Raw genomic sequence first — 21,000 nt, 5'->3', positions numbered from 1 at the left:
TGATCACTGCTGTGTAAGACCACCTGTCTTGAGGTGTTGTGATGTGATTTGGATTTTTAATGTAACTTTAACAATTTTTCAGTCATATCACTACGATGTCTGCAATGTGGCAGTTTATAGTGATGTCTGGCACTGGGGCATCATGCCGCAGACATGTAGCATGATGTCCCACCCAGTCACATTATCCTGACACCAGGCCGACCAGTCCTAACACTAACCTCTTAATGCTGAGCGCCAAGTGAGGCAGCTGTTAGTACCATTTTTGTAAGTCTTTGGTATGACTCGGCTGGGGATCGAACCCACGAACTCCCGCATCAGAGGCGGATGCTCTAACCACTAGGCCACAGGAGCAGTCACCTGTCTTGAGATACCATGAAGGCATGATCTTTCCGGAATGTATATTCTTTATTTTCTAAGTATTATTTTGGTCTAAATAAAATTACACTTATTTAGTGCACATATCTGGATTTGATAGATGGTTTATATTATTTTAATGTTTTATTTTGTATAACAACCCACTAAACATGATGAAAGAAATAAAAAACAACACTGATGGATACAAAAAGTAAAAGAAAAAGTAATTACTATTTTCTCTATTTAAGAACTTTTTTGAGTGCAAAAACATTTTTTTCTCAGCTCCAGAGTATTAGCAAGATAGAGAGTTCACTTTTCAAACTTCATAGCTGCTGTTTCTGTAAGCATTACATTTTTTAAAAATTTAAATGAGTTACTTTGACACTTGCTTTCAATAATCATTGACTATGATTAAGTTTAATCATTTATGAAACTAGATGGGTTTATTCATCTTGGAGGGTACACTCCACTGTGGGCAAAAATATGTCTTGGTGACCTATTTTTCACACTCCGCTGATAATGTTGTTTTTGTACTAATCTATTTTCACTGTTATATGTACAGTCATGAAGCATGAAGGATATGTTCATATTCATCAATGCATGAGATGAAAAGTAGCGCAAATTTCCAGTGAATTTTGGGAAGACAAGTGAATGATGTCAGTTCCCAGCGTAAGCTAAAAGCTAATACCACATGTTGGTGGCAAGGATAGGTAATGGGCAAGAGTTATTGCCAATTGTTTATATAATATAGACAGAAATGACAAATTTTCATCTTTGGGAGGCTGGATTTGGGAGGTAGTAGGGCTTATATTTCTAGCATTAATGTGATTGGGAATGTATTTGAAGAAGGAACATAATTTTCTGAAAAAATTACTTTCTTGTACACTGTTTTATGTATAGTCATGGAACTTTATTAACTCACCATGGGCAAAATTAGGTTACATTGACCTATATTTCATGCTCCTTTAATTGTATTAAGACTTTACATTTGGCTCAGTTCTGACATTTGACACTTTTGTATGTATAGACATGAAACTTGATGGGTGCATTCATATTGGCAGGTGCTACTTACCACATGTAAAAGGAGGTCACTGTCACTTTTCATGAACAAATAAGTTTTGCATTTAGACCAGTGCTTTAAATATTTGTGTTAACAGTCATGAAATTTTGCAAATGTATTATAAATATTAATCACATCACGACCTACTGTTAAAGTCATGATTAATTGTTTTTTTCTTGGTCTAGTGACTGTGCAATTTTTGTTTTTGCATTATGCCGTGGCAATGTGGGCAGGAGACATCATTCTGTGCAATTCTTGTTATTATTAATTGACTCACTGATCCACTCATCTGTTATTTTCAATTTATTCATTAAATGTTTAGCCAGCACATATAGAAGATAGCAAGGCATAGGTATCACATTTCCAGTGGCACTCTAAATGTTAACATTCTTTGTAAAATATTTTCGAAGGTTTTTGAAAGTCATGAACATTTGAGTTACATCTTATCGCACACCATGTTTTATAGAACACTTATTCCTTTTTTTGTCATTGGCATCACCTGTTATAATAGACTGATATTGGTATTATTTTGAACGGCAGCCATTTTGGCATCAGTTCTAGTGTCTGCATGTCTGTTATGTCTCTTAACTCATTAACCCCTGGCTCCACTGTGTGTCAGGAGGTAGTACCCTACTTCGAGCTCTGTAGCGTCAAAGACATTTAAGATACATCAAAATGGGTGGTATTACAGAAAAGTAGACAGATGTAGCTCTACAAGGATACCAGATAATCTGAACTTTCTACTCGCATTATAAAATACAGAGGGAAAAATGCATTTTTTAAGACCCGACTCTTTTACACCAGAAATTCGCCCATTCTCAGAATTGGATTTTGTATCCAGATTTTATACTTTTTGGCCTCACACCTAATGCAGACTGGTCTCAACTGCACATAGACAGTTGAATTTTTAAAAATAGTAGGATATGTTGTGGATTTCAAGTAAAAAATGGCCAGGACATGAAGATGGTGGGTCCAATAAGAAAACAAAAAAACAAAGAACTTTTACCCTTCTACACTCAGCATAGGCATCAGGTCAAACGTAATCGCTTGGAAGAAGAGTTATTTTGATGTATTCAGAAGCAGCCCCCAAAATGTTTCCTGCTCATATTTCCAATGAAAATGACAAAAATCTCCAGGGGTTAATGAGTTAAAAGTTATTTATATTTGGCTTGAAGGGATTTCATTTCCTCCATGCATGCAGTATAGTGTCCATTCCCTTAGATGAAATATAGATTGTATTAAAAATAATGTTTAGAAATAGTTTGCATTGCATAAATATGATGAGGTCGGTTTTTTAATCAGAAACTGAGGTATATAACTGAACCTGATCGTGGTTATCTCCCTTAGATATTCTACTATTGTTCTAGTAGTATTCTACTAATTCCACTGATGGTATTTGTTGAAACAAATGTAACAGATTTTTGTAACACGAATCAATACAATAAATTTAAATTTCTAAAATAATTTTCAAAATGTGATTATTGATTTTCATGTGACATAAAAAGACAACTTAGAAAATATCAGAAAGTCCATTTAGAGGAGTATGTTTACAATGGTAAAAGAGCCAAAAATAGCAATTTCTTTGGAGTTCTGTTGCTCCAGCTGATCTTATTCAAATTATTATCACTTCAACCCAGGTAATATACATTTTGTGATTCCTATGAAGTTATGTTTAGACAGGTGTACTTAGATGCTCAGATACCTTCTTCTGTGATAGTTTATGTCTGTGCCATAAATATGGTTGGTGTATATAACGTTAGAGACGTCCTTCCCATGGGTACATCCCACTGTACAGTTGCTTTCACACATTTCAGTATGGCAGATATAATTCACTTCAGAGCCGACGTGCATTTTGATCTCTTATCCCTTTTTTAATGATTTGTTTTCAGAGGTATAGCCCCATTCTTTGTGTTAAATGCATGTACTTTACATGTTAGGTTATTTGTGTGTGCACCTTGTCCCACAGTTTTGGATGAAATGCCTTGAAATGGTTATATTACAAGAGGTCAATAAGCACATATTTTAGTCATTTCTTTATTCTTCAGAAAACTACTGCCAACTCACAAAAGGTCAAATCTGTACCAAAAGTAAATTAGCATTGTTATTCAGATACAATTGTCTACATTGCCTATAACTATATACGATTATACTTCCATGTATTTAGAATAGATTAACACAAAGTATCCCTTTTTAATGAGTGACACAATTAGTGATTGCATCAATTGGCAATGCTTATCTTTCTATCTAAGCTATCATGCTAGCATGCTGTGCTGGATTGTTTACCAACAGTTGTTTCTGGGACTATGCTATGTCTTTTCCTCTTCTACATGTTTATTTATAGGAAATTGTTTTCCAAACAAATGTATACATGCATTCATTTATTCCAGTTTCTTACAAGGGCCATCAACACCCAGATACAGAACTTTATGCAGAAGACCAGGATGCAGCAAGCAGGACCACTATAATTGTGTTAATGAAGGTCAGTTGGATGCTGGAATACAGTCGTTTGTGGGGAAGTTTCTAAGTGGATTTAGTTTCAGCTTTCATGGTCGAGTGGAAAATTCCTAAAATGTAACCACTTGGAAATTTGCTAAAAGTCAGATATATAGAATTTCAATGAATCTTAAATATGTTAAAATTGTGAAATGTTGAAATTTTCCCAACATATGAAAAGATTGCACTAAAGAGGGGCTTCAGATTCATTTCTGAGGGGTTTCAAATTTTGTTGATCCTCCCCCTTCCTCTTTCTTCCTTTCCCCTTTTATGGAATGTGCTGTCAGATTGGGAGGTAGCTGATATTCCAGAGTTGCCTATCTGTTCCAGTGAAAATTAGTAAGGTGGGGCAAGAAATAGAGTAAGGCAGCTGCTTTAAATTGTAAGGTGATTAGTGATTAAAAATACTAAAAAATGTAATAGACAAACCTTATTTATAAAAGATACCTTCTCTTTCATCAATACTGCATTCTACTGATATATATATATATATATATATATATATATATATATATATATATATATATATATATATATATATATATATATATATATCTTCAACTTAGCCTTAGTTGAAATGAACATAGCTACAATATAATTTACATGCAAGGCCAAAACACAGTGTGTTGCCAATTCTAGCACATATATATTATTTAACCCCACCTATCTACCTACCCTAATTTTAAAACCAGTCATCTACCACTTGGCTTGTCTTCATCATCACTTAGTATTTGGTCATCATGGAAATACAGGTCTCATTCTCTTATATGTTGGCAAGCTTTTCTTTCTTTGGACATGTCCATTTATTACAGAAATTTATCTTACATCGTGCTGTTTTATTTCAGGCTCTTGGTGTGGATTGCAGGAAGATTTTTTCTGTTGTAAAAAGCTTGACACCTGATGCAGAGGATGACAGCACCAGAACAACTGTAAAAAGGTCTAAACGTAGATTCTCTAAAGATGATGGGGAAGAGTGGGAACAGGAACTTTTACCAAGTTATCTGGTGGAAGATATGGAATTTGTGAGAAGTATGATGGCAGATATGAAGGAATCTGAAATAGAATTGGTAACAACGAAGGAAACCCATGAAGACTTACCCTCTGAGCTAAAATCTCTAGTGGAAAAAAGAATGTTGCGGGAGTTACCCCCACACATAAGATACAGGCAGGAGTCAGCATGCAGTATTGCAACTAAGGACAAGCTAAAAGAGTTAATCACTGGTGTTAAGAAGAAAATGGTGGAAGGTTCGAACTTAGGCTCACAGAGTAGATATACGGATAGTTTAGCTGGTGATAAGAAAAGACAGGAAACAGGAACTGAGCAGACTTGCTATGTTTACCCTTCCACATCAGGTGTAGTTTCACAATCAAAATCAGCATCCCAATCCACCATATATAATAAACAGGGGACTTGCTTAACATCAGCAGAAAGTCAGAAACTGTCTCTGTCTAACAGCACAATGAAACCCTTAATTGGCAAAGGCAAAAGTTTAGAGGCATATATTGTTTACCCTCCTATCAAAAAAGATTTATCCTCAAAAAACACAACACTTGAGGTTCCAAATGAGCGAGTGAAAGGAACAGTACAGGAACATGTTATTTACCCACAAGGTACACAGAGGCCAGTTGAAACAAAGACCACAAAAGAAGTTTTAACTACAAGAACTGAATATATTGTTTACCCTCCAAGAGCCTCAACAATGAATATGCAGGGGACTTCATGGATGCAGAAGAAAGAACTTCCTCCAGCTAATCCACACTGTAAAGAGAAACCAATAAATACAGAATCTAGGCCTTTTCGCTATGACAAAAGCTGGACTTCTGAAAAAACGGATGAACCAATTTATGTTCCAGTTAATCAAGAAAAATTGAAGCCAAACATTCAGACATACATGGTGTATCCAAGCAAACCTGTGAGTTCCAGTAAAGAAAAGGAAAAGGAAAATACATGCAATATTCTGGAAGATCCGAAAGACTCGGGTCAAAGAAATGCACATGTCAGCCAAGCTCAGGACAAAAGATTGGACATGCATATCAGTAACAGACAGACAAAAAATCAGAACTCCAAAAGTCAGGAGTATAGTACCAAAGAAACAAATCAAAGTCAAAGTCAAAATTTGAACCAAACACCAATAAAACACTCACACCATGGAGTTGTTTCACAGCCTAACTCAGGATTTAGTCAAAGCAATGAGACATGCAGTAATTCAGAAGTTGAAATTGTTACTAATGGGACCAGTAAGCAGGTGGGAAAAGATGGGTATATAACTCAGGAAGAAGACATAGTAATGGTTTATTCAGATTGTACCCGAAAGTCAGTCTCTAGCACAAGTAACCATGATGGGCAAGGCATTCAAAAGGTCATTGTTCCTTCTAATGGTCAAACAATACAAGTGGCACAATCATGCAGAGAGGGCAACCAGATTGTGTCATCTATTGAACAGATGGCTATGTCTGCAAACAAGCAGTTATCACAAGTAACAAGGTCATCAAAAGGTAGTAAACACAATGTAAGAACTGTCCAAGAGATAGTGGTACATCCTAAAACAAGAAAGACATTTTCTCTCCCATACCTCCCACCTAATGTAACAAACATGTTTGGATTTAGGTCTCTTCTTTTGAAAAGAAAGGGCCTGATCCACGATGCATGCTATTGGTACAATCACAAATTTTACAACAAAAAGAGTAGAACCATTGCCAGTGAGAATGATCCAGACCTGACAACTGCCATGAACAAGATGGATGAACTCGCAGATGAGGAGCATTGTGAACCAAAAGTAAGTTGAACCTGGGTAGAATACTAATTTATCACCTCTCTAGTTCCATGTTTGACCTCCAACATTGTGCTTTCTAAAACTTTGTTATAATTGATGATTCCCCAAGTTTAACCATTCTACTATTAGCTGTCAGTCATTTATTCAGAATTATGATGGATCAGTGTCCACTCTCCTTCCAGACAAGGGGCCCGGTTCGAGTCTAAGATTCAGCCAATGTGGGCATGTGAGAAAGCTTGCCAGTAGCTTCTCGTGGGTTGGTGGTTCTTTCCAGGGTTTTCCGGGTTCTTCCTCCACCATTAATACAGGCCGCCATGTATAGCCTATCGTGTGCTGAAAAATGGCGTTAAACCCCACAACAACAACAACAACAACAACCTTCCAGACAATATGTTACTTATTACTGTTAAGCTGTGAAATAGTGTTGTTCATTTCTGGTCTGACACCTTGGCCAATTTCATTATATAATATGCACAGGCTGTTTTAACTTGACTAACCCTTACTAAAATTTTGCATAATTTTCACTACGAATAAAAGAAACAACCTACACTTTAAAAAAGTGGTGAAAATTAAGAAACAAGATCTTTGATTTTATATAGAACTTGCTGTGTTTAAGAGTGAATTTTGTTGATTTGGGGATTTTTCAATTGATTCCACTATATTCTGGTCAGGACACAAAAATGCATTGTACATTTTTGTACAAGTATACTGTCTAACCATTTTCATAACTTAAATATATTTCTTCACCTAAACAAGAAATAAAGTTACAGAATCTTAAAAAAAAATACAATTGAAAAAGTAAGATTGTATGCAAATAATAACTTTGTATTCCTTGAAGTGTAAAAATGTTTGTAATTCGTTCAGACCAATACTTAAATAAGTCTTTATACTGATTAAACTGCTCAATAATTTAAGTCACTGAATAATTCTGGTTCTGAATTTACACCTGTATTAAAGCCCCAATGCCACCATTTATCATAAATTCTCCATTGTTCCAGTCTAACTAAAGTTTGGAAGGAAGGAAATGATTTGTTAAAACAGCTACCTGGCATAAACCACTCTTTGAAATAATCAAACTGTTAGGTTAAACAATGTTCAGATATTCATTTTAGAGTAAGAGAACCACCCCTTTATCCAGTCAACAAAGTCACTTTTACATTTGTGATTTTATTTATATAATTGTATAAAATTCAACTATTTTTTAAAATAATTTTGTTTTCTTCTCAGTCTGAGGACTGATAAAATGATAATTAGACTCTGTGTGTGTGTGTGTGTGCATGCATGCATGCTTGTGTGTGTGTGTGAGAGAGAGAGAGAAATTCATTCATTACTAGCATAGTCATGATGTATCTTAGGCTGAATTTACCTCTCCAAACTGTCATTTTCCAATAACTTCAACAAAGCAAAGGTTCTCTGTCTGAAATTCAATCACAGAATGATCAATGCCAAGCCACAGATTAACACTAGGAACATCATATATACTGTTTCCACTTACGCCTTGGAGTCAGAGAAAGTTGGGATTCTGAGAGCTGATTACATCGGCAACTGCATAAAAGGCCTCATAATTTGGAGGCTTGTCCGTCAAAGTCCATTCCTTTTCAAGAGAGCTCCAAAAGTAGTGATGTGATACACTCGACAAATTACGTTTGTGACTAATCTAAAGATAACAACATTCACATGTGGCATACAAATTGATTCAAGAGGGAATGAAGAGAGGCAGGCCCAATTTCTTTTAAGCAGTTATAGAAGAGAAAGCATGCATTAGATAAAAATAAGTCTCAGGTGAATATTGGTAATCAGCTGGGGTTCTGGAATAATTTGAAGAACAAATTTAGGCTGATGACTATCTGACAGATCGTGGTGTTGGTTTCTTATGTTACAATGGTGACATCAATCAAATTGTGTGTTCCAGCTTTTGACTGAAAAGGGTTGACCCATGGATGTCACCGATCAACATAAGATTAATTTGTACACATGTAAAAAATATGAAAATGGTTGTGTTTCCAGTTGGAAGGAGAAATTAGATGGCTCATAATGTGATGAAACATTGATATTATTGGGTTTTAATGGAACTCAATGATGTTTAGGACCATTATCTTTCAGTATTCAGTATTATTCAGATGATTTGGCAAATATGACTTTTTGCACTGAACAGCAGCATTGGGGCTTCAAACTGTAACAAATTAACCTCAGTGTTTCAGTACACTGTCTGCTCTGTTAATTGGTATTAGCATCTAATCCCAATTAATGCAGAAAAGCCAAATAAACATTGTTCAGACTGGTATGTCCAAGAAAATTGCAAGAGGATTACCATATATACTCACTTAAACATCCAGTCCAGCTGCAAATTGCACAGATCCAGAGCTGCCATCAATAGTGTGCCAGCAGATCTGGGTCTATGCAGTTTGTTGGGAGGAATCAGTGAGATTAACAAAATAGAACCTGATATGCCTTTACATTATGCTATGACAGATTAGGGTCAATGTTCTTTGCCTTGACTTATAAGTGAGAATAGATGGTAGTTGCTCTGTGTGTTTGTTGCAACTTGAGAGGCAACCATGTCTCACACTAATGTCAGATAATGTCCAGCCATGCCCATAAACCAGTTGTTGATTAAACATATAGCAAATAATTATCCAGTCATTTGACTACATGCAAGTATTATCCAATCATTATGAAATGTTGATAGAAAAGTTAAATTGTGGCTTCACAGTAACCAAAGTTGCTTGACATACTCATTTATAGTTTATTGTTTTGTCGATGTTGCAATGGATCATATTTATCTTGACTTTTAGAGTGTGTGTGAGAGTGTGATTTGGATTTCTAATGTAGCTTTAAAATGATTTTGGTCATATCGCTACAATGTCTGCATTGTAGAGTTTTTAGTGATATCTTGCACTGGGGCATCATTAAGGAATGCCAAATCATTTTCTCATGCTACCGCTCGATGTGGCCCTGATTGCGCCTGCTTAATATGCAAGTGAGATCCCCACTGAATAGAATACTACTATCTTCTCATTGGCCAACTAAAATATAAGTTATAAATAAATACAGACATCTTTTTCTTTTAACCAATGAGAGGGCAGTATTCCATCCAGTGGGGATCTCACTTGCATATTAAGCGGGTGCAATCACAGCCATGTTGAGCAGTAGTGTGGGAAAATGATTTGGCATTCCCTTAAAGGTATGATATTAGGTAAACTTTTGATAGGGATAAACAGTCAAGTGCCTGAGCTAAATATCGGTACCAAATTTGTTAAGCTACACAAAGCATAGCTTGAAATATCAGCATTTATTCTTAATTAGGTCGCGCGAGCAAGGAGACATGGGTCCTCCCTTGCAGTTATTATATAGTACATGTATGACAGGTTATTGTGACTTAATTGTGATGTGAACACTGACATGCACATGAAATTACTTCAGGATCAATAGTATTGGAGAACAAATTCATGTGACTATAAATATTGTGAAATTATTGAAGTCAAGTTGAACATTTTTGGTAAGTTTATTTTTCAAATGGTTATTTTGGTTTATTTTATGATCATAAGTTACATCAGGAGCAGTGAGTGTAACATGCATTTGTTTCCATGGGAAATCGGCCCTCTTGCCCCCCAGAGCATGGATGCTGCCCCTCGAGACCCTGTTGGGGGAGAACCTCCAAACCCTTATTAAAAAATTTTCAGCTTTTTTTATGGAAGACCAAAGAACTAAGAACCTAATTGCAGTCCTAAATACTTAAGTGGAATTAAGCTTGTTTGCTTCATACCATTACAAACACATTAAATACCAATAGATCTGCGCCTTTGTGTGTGTTTGTGTGTTTTACATGCAGTTAAATGTTGTAGATTTGTGTGTTTTACATGCAGTTAAATGTTGTAGATTTGTGTGTCCAAGTATTGTTCTAGATGACAATTTTTCTTTTCAGAAACGACAGGAATATGTCTATGATAAACTGTACCATCTTAGAGGAACACCACACTTTGACCTACTACGGGAGCGATTTAAGGCTTTATTTACATGGTGTGCCTTAATGTCAGCAATCTATCCCCCAGCAGAAAATGATTTGGCTCACATAAAACAACCATCAGTTGATCCATCTGAAAGAATACAGGAGGGAATCAGTGATGAATCCAGTGGTATTAATCAAACTGTAAGCCAGACTGAATCAACAGGGTGGTCATTGTCCCAGAAAAGTTATAAAAATTATAAGCAAGGAAAGAATAGAGGGTAAGGATTGTTAGGTTTTGTCTTGCCTCTGTTAGACTGAGATCACATTTTGTTTTTTGTGGTGTCCTAGACATCATTGCCATATGTGTCAGTGTTAAAAAAAAATTTTGCATGAAAGGCAAAAGAATGTCACATTGACCTACTTTTCACACTCCATTGATTATACTTACCTCAAGGTTTTGCATTTAGCTTTGTTTTGCTGAGACACTGATATGTTAAATCATGAAATTTTATGGGGGATTTCATTGTGTTGGGTAAGGTACTATTCACTGCAGACAAATGTTGGTTACAGTGACCTACATTGTTTGCTTTCAATATTGCAAGGTCTATAGCTCACTTGCCTGTAGGTTGAAGTGAGATTATAGTATGGCCCTGAATTCTTCATGCATTATCCATTGTTCACAAGTCAACAAATACTTGTTACTGCTCTAAACACCATTCGTCAGATCATGTGTTGATCGGACTTTGAATATTGATTTGTATTAACAATTATGTCTGGCTAGTTTGATATTAAATAAGATCCACAAACTTTAAATGAGGTGATCTTGTGCATAGACACAAACCATGTCTTTTAGCAGCGTATGACACGTATCTTGTTTGTGCAACTAGTCCTGCAATTATTAATGAACTGCTATGAATGTTGGGCCATGTTATAATCATCACCTGAAGATGTGCATTTCAGTAAATCACTTTGCATCTGCAGTTTTGTTAGAATTATTGCCCTTTATGTCTTGCACAAACTTGGTAAATATTATGGTCATCACTTGAAGTTGTGCAGTTCAATAAATCATTTTGTACCCACAGTTTTCATTAGTTATTGCCCATTTATGTCTTGTAGTAGGGTATGACACAATCTGATTGATGCAACTAGTACATGGTTTTGATAGATTGCCCTGAAACTTGCTAAATAGTGTGGACATCAAATGAAGATCAGATCTGCATATCAACAAATTGCTTTGCTCACTGAATTATTTAAAAAGTTATTGCCCTTTTTGTTTTGTAACTTAATACAGTGTATGACACATCTCATTAGCAAAGCTAGTCGTGCAGTTTTTGATGGATTGGCATGAAACTTAGTGAATATTGTGATCATCACCTCAAATATACATGCAGACAAATGTCTTGCTCCATCAATTTTTGTTAGTTTTTGTTCTTAATGTCTTGTAGCCTAATGAAATGTATTAACACAATCTTGTTAATGCAATTTGTCCATCATTTTTTGCCGATTATAATTGCAGTAATAAAACATGTATCACTATGGCCTTGCATTCACATCAAGGATGCAAGTTCACTCATACAAGCTCACAATTTCAACCTCCCATTAGATAGAATACTCTAGATACTAAAACACAATGAACCCAGAACTACCCGGAATATGCATCATATGGCAGGCTCTTCCTCTCTTCAATGGGTGCTCTTATTGTCAGGACCTTGTCATGTTCACTCTTGAAAATGTGCCTTCATTTACATGTTTTAATACTTTACTGGGGCATATAAATTGAAGTTTTCTCATTTATTGTGTGATTATTCTCTTTTAAATCAATTCATTGTTTTTGTCCTCTTGTTAGTTTTGGGCAATTTTTTACTGCACTGTTTTAATCAGCGATGATTTTGTAATTTTACCTGTGTAAGTGTATCAGCTGTGTTGTAGTTGCAAGACTTCCACTCGATTCTGATGGCTACATCATAGTTCTTGGTCCAGTTCAGAAAGAAGAATATACTGAACCTTTAACTGTGTAATCAGACTTGTTCTAGGTTTCTATTATTATAGATTTTTAGAATGTTCTGGTTAATAGGAGGTTAAAATTGTGAGCTTGGACTCTGTGACTTGCTTCTCTGAGGCAGTAGCTAGGATATGATGCATAAGAAATGGGTATATTAATGTGAGTAAATTGCTCACCATCCTGTGGTGTGATTTTTATTGAACTTGAAAACAGGCACATATCGTAAGGATCTTGGGCAAATTTGATCATGACCGATATCCACACATATTATTAAAGTGGTCTTGCACGTAATTTGTACAGCTCATTACCATAATGAGGGCTATTGTTATGATCAAACTTTCGTTGAACTTGGGCTTATATAATCAAGATCATTTTTGTTACGGCATTTAGGGAATACTTATGAGCCATTGCTTAGTCACCCCACCCCCCAACAATTGAATAATTGGTCCCTTTCAAGTTTGTTACAATTCCGACTTTAGGAGGTACAATGTATCTTCAGATGAAAGAAACAACTCGATACGTGAGAGACTAGCTGATAAACAAACTTCACAAGTTTAAGCTGCTGTCTTGAGGAACATAAATTTCTTTATGAAAGGGGATGGCTGACAGAGTACCTACATATCACCCCACACAAGGACATTGAATACTATTGCAGATCTTGAGTCATGTCTCAGATTTAAGACTAATTCTGCCCATTCTTATGGAACCTCTAGTCAGTTTTATTCTAACAAAGACTATCCCATTCATGCATTTGGTGACCATCATCTGACAGAAGTGAAACAGCCACTAGTAAACAGCTGCCATGTTGTTCACATAAATGTCTGCTGTTGACAACTGACTTTCCCAGCAAAATAGGGATGTTTCACAGCTTCTTTCCCTGATGTATTGTTACAATGATGCAGTGTAACGGAGATGCTCCCAGGATACATGATCACATGAAATGCAAAAGATTTGGATGAATTCACACAATTGGAAAGCAGTGATGCATAAGAACTCAAATTATTTCCAAGTTGTTCATACAAAAATGTGCATGGTAGTGTACAAATTTTATTTATATTATGATAAATTGAACAAACAAGAATCTAAAAATAAAATAATCAAAATTAAGGATTGTTTTTATCACCATTCCTCTTCCATTCCAAAGTCTGCAGATGCATATTAATGTGAAAGGATACTTGGAAATCACCCTAACTATTTATACCTGGAACATGTTTGTCCTAGAGAGATTCTGCAGTTGATACCCTTTCCTTTTACTTTTATATGCACATATGCAAACTTTGTACCATTTTCAGGAAGTGAAATCAGCCATGGTGGGATGTAAAATTACTGATTATTTTCAGCGTTGAGTTAGTGGTGGCAGGAATGTGGAAAGTGGACTTCAAGTCATTGGTCATGGGAATGTGGAAAGTGGACTTCAAGTCATTGGTTGTGGGAATGTGGAAAGTGGACTTCAAGTCATTGGTCATGGGAATGTGGAAAGTGGACTTCAAGTCATTGGTTGTGGGAATGTGGAAAGTGGACTTCAAGTCATTGGTCGTGGGAATGTGGAAAGTGAACAGGAGAATGAAGAAAGTAGTGGAATTTCTCGCAGAACGGAGGACAATATTTCAACTGCATTGTCAGATGCCAAGTTAGATGTACTGGCAAAAAAGAAACCAAATTGTATAGCCAAGTTTTAGAATTCTTGATTGTCAGAGTACAAATGGTTACAAAACAACTCCAAGACAGGAGGTGTGTTCTGTGATATTTGCAAAAGTTGTGGGAATAGTAAACCTTTTACATTGGTAATCAGCTGTTTGAATTTTAGGACATCAGCTCTTACATGACATGCTGAGTCACATAATCACATGCTGGCATTCAGTGATGATCTACTCAAGTCTAACTTTAAAGCCACTGCCTTCAATTTTTAAAGAAAGAGGGAGAAAAATGTAATGCAGTTGTATGTGTAATGAGGACGGTGTATTTTAAAAATGTTCCAATTTCAGTGTACTCTTTTCTATTGAAATTGCAGCAAACAAACATGTGTGATGCCCTTTTCATCTCTAAAAGTTGGTAACAACACCACCTACTAGACATGAAGGTCTTGAGAAGAATTTGTAAAAGTGTGTGCTGAGGTTATGTAGGCTTACAGACAAAAAACTTAAAGAAAGGAAATTTGTGACAATAATCATGTTGTCACTGGTAAAGTTGCCTGTGCCATTTTAGATGCAGAAACATTGTTTCTTGGTAACCTTGAAGAGAAGGAAGTTAGTGCTATAGCAGAGGTCTTATTTGGTTATCCACATTTTTAAAGATGGTGCATTTCTCTGGAGAAGGTGATTGCTTTTGGGAGTGATAGAGTATCAGTTATGACAGGGTTGAATAGTGGTGTGGCAACAAACATTAAACAGATGAACCCTCACTGTATTGCATGGCACACAGACTTAGTTTTTGTTCATCTAAAGCTGCAGAAAACCTTACTTGAAGGCGGTATTTCAGGAGGTAATCAGAGACTTGCTTCACTGTTTCAGTAAATCTTCATCATTGACTGGAATTGAAAAACATTTGTGGTGTTCTAAATTGTCCCAAGTAATCAATGAGAGAAAATTACGAAATAAGGTGGATATCCTTTTTATAGTGCTTTGGAAGCTATTTTCCAGACTTGGAAACCACCAGTCACTTACTTTCCGAAACAAAAAAGTGACAGCAAGAAATGTAAGGATCTTATTGCCAAATCTTACTAGCTACACGTTTGTTATGGTACTGTATCTTACCATGAAATTGGTTAGATCACTTGCTGCCTTAAATATGATTTTTCCAAAGACTCAAGTTGATGTTGCAGCTGTTCAACCAGCACTTGATGGATTTATTGCAATTACTGACAGGGCTGAGCCTGGAAAGGATATATATCAGCAAGAATTGCAAAAGAAATTAAATCTGAGAAGGACAAGAGTGGAAATGTGACCATCACCCTACAAGGTATTAAAGTTGGTACAAAGAAAAAGCATGCAAGTTTTGTGAAATCAGAATTTAAAGCAGTTGGAAAAGATTTCATTGAAGGCTTAAAATGTGATATAAAGATGAGATTTTCTCAAGAAAATATGTCTATTGTGACCAGTTTCCAAGTACTTGGCCTTTCGGGACTATCATTTCTTAGCAAAGATGAAAAAACAGACTGTGGCATTGAAGGACTTAAGACCCTATTACAGCATTATGGAGTAGATAAGAAAGCTGGAACAGTAGTAAGCAGTGCACTCATTAAAGAAGTGAGAGTTTCAGAGAGTCCTTGTTTGCGAAAAATCTTAATTTGGAGCAGAGATATCCAAGAGACAGTACCATTGGGCTGTGGAAAACAGTAAATAACAACCATAAAGAACAGTTTCCCAACTTGTTGAAACTGGCTAAGCTAGCTATGCATATACACATTCAGATAGCAGACCGATAAAGGGGGTTCTTATCAAAACAATTATTCAGACACAGCCTAAGAACAGATGCTTATACAACTAGAGATGACATTGTTTGAAGATTTTGACTTTGATAGATCACTAAGAGAGTCGAGCAGGAAGAAACAGAGACAGATTTTAAGTGTTACAGAATTACTGAACCATATCCATTTCCTGCCTGCCCCTTCCCTCCTCTTTTTTACTGTTCCCTTATTTTGGTAGCAAGGTTGGACCCCCCACCCCAATTAAATCCTGGGAGCATCTCTGAAGTAATATCTTTCACTGATTTACTGATACTGGGGCAGTTTAACTGTATCCTGTTTGTTTCAGATATCCTTTGGCCAAGGTCAAGAGAAGTCGTTTAAAGAAGACTGTAGCAGAGAAAAGAGCAACACAGCAGCAAAGAGAAGTTCTGAAAGGTAAGATATCATTGTTAATTAGATAACTGCATTTGCAGTTTGTCTTACCTTTTGCTGTGGAAGCCATTGTAGTTTATTTGGTAAAGTTGAAATTACAAATTAGGTACTTTTGGCTACATTCTAAGGATACTGACCTGAAAATTTACTGAGTTACAGATAGGATAAAATTTGTGATGCTGTGTGGAACAAACTTTAGAAAAAAATTCCCTTTGTGCCTGCTTGGTAGCACTGTAGTGAAATCAGAGTAAAGATTAACCAACCAAAATTTACTTTCCAGAAATGCTTTGGTTGGGTAATATTGCCATTGTTGTGTATTTGAAGACTAATAAATGGTACCCATCAAAAGGTTCCAAGTTATCTACAGAAGGTTTGATTGGTTAATGACTTTTCTTCTTCATCTTGTGCACATTTATATAAGATGAGGCTTTGTTGGTTGTTGCCCAGGTAGATGAATCATGATGAGCAGAGTATGTTGGCCTTGGTATTCATGGATGAATTAATTTAACTGAAACTGTTCTAGTTTAAAATGTTCCATTAACTGCTTTGTGAAATAAACGTGTCAGATTTTTCAGTCATCTGCCATCAAGGCTTGCCAACATGTGAATCATAATGTACCAATTACCATATGCACTTGCTTCTTTAAGTTGGGCCCACTGCAAATAACACAGACCCAGATTTGGACTGCTCCAGTGGCTTAGTGGTTAGATGCAGGAGGTCATAGAATCAAACCCTGGCAGAGTCATACTTATAAAAATGATACTAACAGCTGCCTCGCTAGGCGCTCAGCATTAATAGGTTAGTGTTAGGACTGCTTGGCCTGGTGTCAGGATAATGTGACTGAATAGCACATGCTCCAGTGGTAGACATCATTATAAACTGTCCCACTGTGACATTGTAGCTATATGACTTTAAATTTTTTTAAAGCTGCATTAAAAATCCAAATCACACACACACACACAGATCTGCCATCACATTATGCTCTGGCGGATCTGGGTATGTGTTGTTTGTTCTATTAATTACTCCTAACAAACTGCATAGACCCAGATCCGTGAGTGCATTATGCTATGGCAGATCTGAATCTGACTTGTGTGATAATATATGGTAATATTTATATAAATGGAATTATTTCATGCTAATTTAGGATGGCAGTGAGAATAGTACAGTAAACCTCAGATAGATCAAGCAAAGTATTAAAGCAACCCATTCCAATGCTTGCTGAAATTAGTTGTTGACATTTGTAGGTTTACAAAACTTTTAACCTTTTTCTCCGCTTGAACAATGCTCTGAATCAATTTTAAATCAGGTGGGACTTGTAGTGTAAAACTATAATGCTTCAACATGAGTGACCAGAAAGTTGGTTTAGTCTGTTTGGGGGAGTGCCCATGAAAAAGTCTATACTTCACAGAGCTTTTAGGATTTAAATTCAGTTAATGTTGAAGAAGAATTTTCTGAAAAAGTTGGATTATAGGTTGCCAAAAAATCACTTGTGAAAACATGTCAGCAGTTTTAACAATATGTGCACCCATCTCTTGTGAGCATCCATCTTGAACACTGTGTTAGTGATGATAAGTGCAGTTTGGAATAAATGAAACTCAGTGCTTGAGATAATCACTTTAGCACTCATTTAGTTCAATGAAATTCAGACTGTATTTATAAGTTTTGTTTGTTGAAGGTAAAGACCGGTCTCCAGCCAAGAGAAAGCCAGGTCGGCCTAAAGGCTTTAAGCTGACAAAACCATACCAAAAACGTCCTTGCCCACCACCAAGGGAGGGTTCACGACGGCAGGCTGTGCTAAAGGTACGTGAAGAAGCAGAACAGAAATGCCATGAGAGGGAGATAAAGAAGGAAGAAAATAAGAAGAAAAAGGAGCTAAGAATCTTGCTGGTAAAAAACCATTAGTTTTTGTTGTCTTACTTTCCATGCATGTTTAATAAATGGGTCATATATAATGAAAGTATGTTTAGTTTTTTAAAACTGCCACATCACAGAGTAAAGATTAAGTAATTTTAAAAATCCAACATAGGGTTTTTCCTATATAAAAAATAAACCACATTAGAGGTAAGCTAATATACACCCAGCATCAGGGCTGTTCCATTTAACATACATGGTACCCAGGGAAGGTAGTTTAAAAAAATATATATACCGGGGTACCACAGAGTTTATATTAAAATGATAAGAAATTTTAAATTACATTTACTGGTGAGTATCCCACTTTAAAAGTGCCTTCTCTGGGTCCAATGTATTTTAATGGAACAACCCTCAGCTGTAGCATCTTCAAGTTTGTGTGTGTGTATATGTGTGTATATATATATATATATATATATATATATATATATATATATATATATATATATTTCAAAATCTATGCAGTAATGGGTAAACATTATGTTCTTGGATGTTTTTTCTGTTTCATTGTGTGACTTAAGTAAATTCATCGTTACTGTGTATTACAAATTCTTTATTATAACATTCCTTTATTATACCATTCCCTTATTACAACATTTAATTGGTTACTGCATTTCATTTGTGTGGTCCACCTGAGAAAATTGGCTCAGTTATAATGTTTTGTCACGTGACACGGGCAGGCCAGCTAAACAGTGGTGGTCATTTAAATAACAAAGGTGTTGCCAAAGAAAAGCATGATAATCACATGTCATTCATAATCAGTAAATAACAAAGACCTAGCTTATTGCAATTGCTATATGTTCCTTTGTCACCACATTTAATTGGCTGTTTCTTTTAATTTGTATGGTCTGCCTGACAAAATTGGCTCAATAATGTTTTATTACCTGACACGCCAGTGCTAAAAGTGTGATAAGCATGTTATTTGTAACTAGAAAATAACAAATTCCTAACAAAGACAGCAGGTAATAAAGCTGTACAAATCATACCTTAGTCATAATTGGTACTTTTGAATCACTCCAGCTGGTTCAGTACAATTAAAACATGAAAAGAAATTTGCTTGTTTTGTAATTTTGTTTGATAGAATAATTGGCTATCATTCTATGCCTGTATGTTGCCTGTCGGTCATTCAGAATTCTGACTTTTGTGAAGTTGCCAAAAATGTGCCCGTCACCAAAGTATTAATAAAAATACAAGGTGTTGAAGTCAAAGTACCAGCACACTCTAAAATAAATATATGTTGCAAGCCTTGACAAAACAAAAGCATGAAGTAACTGTACTGTCTGCAATCAGTATGATTTATCATGCATGGCATGATGTTTCCTCTGATTGTGTTACAAACCATTTTCTTTAAGACAGCTAAAGAGATGTCATTTCCAGTGATAGCCCTGCTTGTTGCTCATGTTCCCTTTCTATGGTGTATGATGCCTGCTTTGGTCTGATAACGAGGATGTTGATTTCTTGGATTATGTTAATTTTGGTAGTGACACTCACACCATTGATACCAATAACTGAATTGTAAATTTGTTGTATCATAAGGATATTGTTTCTGAAATTAGTAATCGCTAGGAAGCAACTTAGTTACTGAACAAGACTTAGCACCTTACAACTGATAAGGTCACTGTTACCTAAATTTTAATGTTTTACTGGCTTTGGTTGTTGTTGTTGTTGTTGTTGTAGGGTTTAACGCCATTTTTCAGCACAAGATAGGCTATACATGGCGGCCAGTATTAATGGTGGAGGAAGAACCCAGGAAATCCCCGGAAAGAACCACCAACCCTCCAGAAGCTACTGGCAAGCTTTCTCACATACCCACATTGGCCGAATCCGAGACTCGAACCTATGCAGACAGAGGTGAGATGGCAGTGATCCGTAATGGAGAGCGCTTTAGACCACTCGGCCACTCGGGGCCCCTACTGGCTTTGGCTAAATTTTTGTATTGAATTCATGGTCAGATTGGGTTCTTTGTTTAGTTTCATACTTGATACCTTGGCCAATGATCAAGGAAATTGAGACCCATTGGTAAGTCAACCATGCACTACTAATACCTACATAGAATGGGCCTCAGGTGGCATAAAGGTTTAAAGCGCTCACCTTTACATCACTGACATCTCACCTGCCAGTAGCTTCCCATGGGTTGGTGGTCCTTCCTAGAGTCTTCCTGGATTCTTCCTCCATCAGACGTACTAGTGGCCATGTATAACCCATTATGTGCTGATAAATGCCATTAAACATTCATACAAAACCGGAGGACTGTTTAAAATGGGGTCGTTGTATAATGTATCATTAATGGCATTCTTGTTCCACATCAAGTTTGGTTGTTGTTGTTGTTGTTGTTGTAGGGTTTAACGCCAATTTTCAGCACACGATAGGCTATACATGGCGGCCAGTATTAATGGTGGAGGAAGAACCCGGGAAAACCCTGGAAAGAACCACCAACCCTTGAGAAGCTACTGGCAAGCTTTCTCATATACCCACATTGGCCGAATACGAGACTCAAACCTGCGCAGACAGAGGTGAGATGGCAGTGATCCGTAATGGAGAGTGCTTTAGACCACTCGGCCACTCGGGGACCCACATCAAGTTTGGTAGTCCAGTACTTATTTATTGACCAAGACATTTAAC

General features: G+C 36.3%; 1 protein-coding gene across 1 annotated transcript in view; it reads left to right on the top strand.

The window, feature by feature from the left end:
• The window catches only part of LOC149778840 (uncharacterized), a 114,449-nt gene that overhangs the window by 81,190 nt on the left and 12,259 nt on the right, over nucleotides 1–21,000 (top strand). Inside the window, exons 20-24 of the mRNA XM_089939592.1 lie at nucleotides 3,802–3,893; nucleotides 4,753–6,684; nucleotides 10,607–10,908; nucleotides 16,385–16,473; nucleotides 18,146–18,357. Coding sequence (XP_089795718.1) covers nucleotides 3,802–3,893; nucleotides 4,753–6,684; nucleotides 10,607–10,908; nucleotides 16,385–16,473; nucleotides 18,146–18,357 — 2,627 coding nt within the window. The remainder of the gene's footprint in view (nucleotides 1–3,801; nucleotides 3,894–4,752; nucleotides 6,685–10,606; nucleotides 10,909–16,384; nucleotides 16,474–18,145; nucleotides 18,358–21,000) is intronic.

Source organism: Sinohyriopsis cumingii, chromosome 17 (genome assembly GCF_028554795.1).
Source record: "Sinohyriopsis cumingii isolate HCF-2022 chromosome 17, ASM2855479v2, whole genome shotgun sequence".
Taxonomy (NCBI): domain Eukaryota; kingdom Metazoa; phylum Mollusca; class Bivalvia; order Unionida; family Unionidae; genus Sinohyriopsis; species Sinohyriopsis cumingii.
This window is presented reverse-complemented; position numbering and strand designations above follow the sequence as displayed.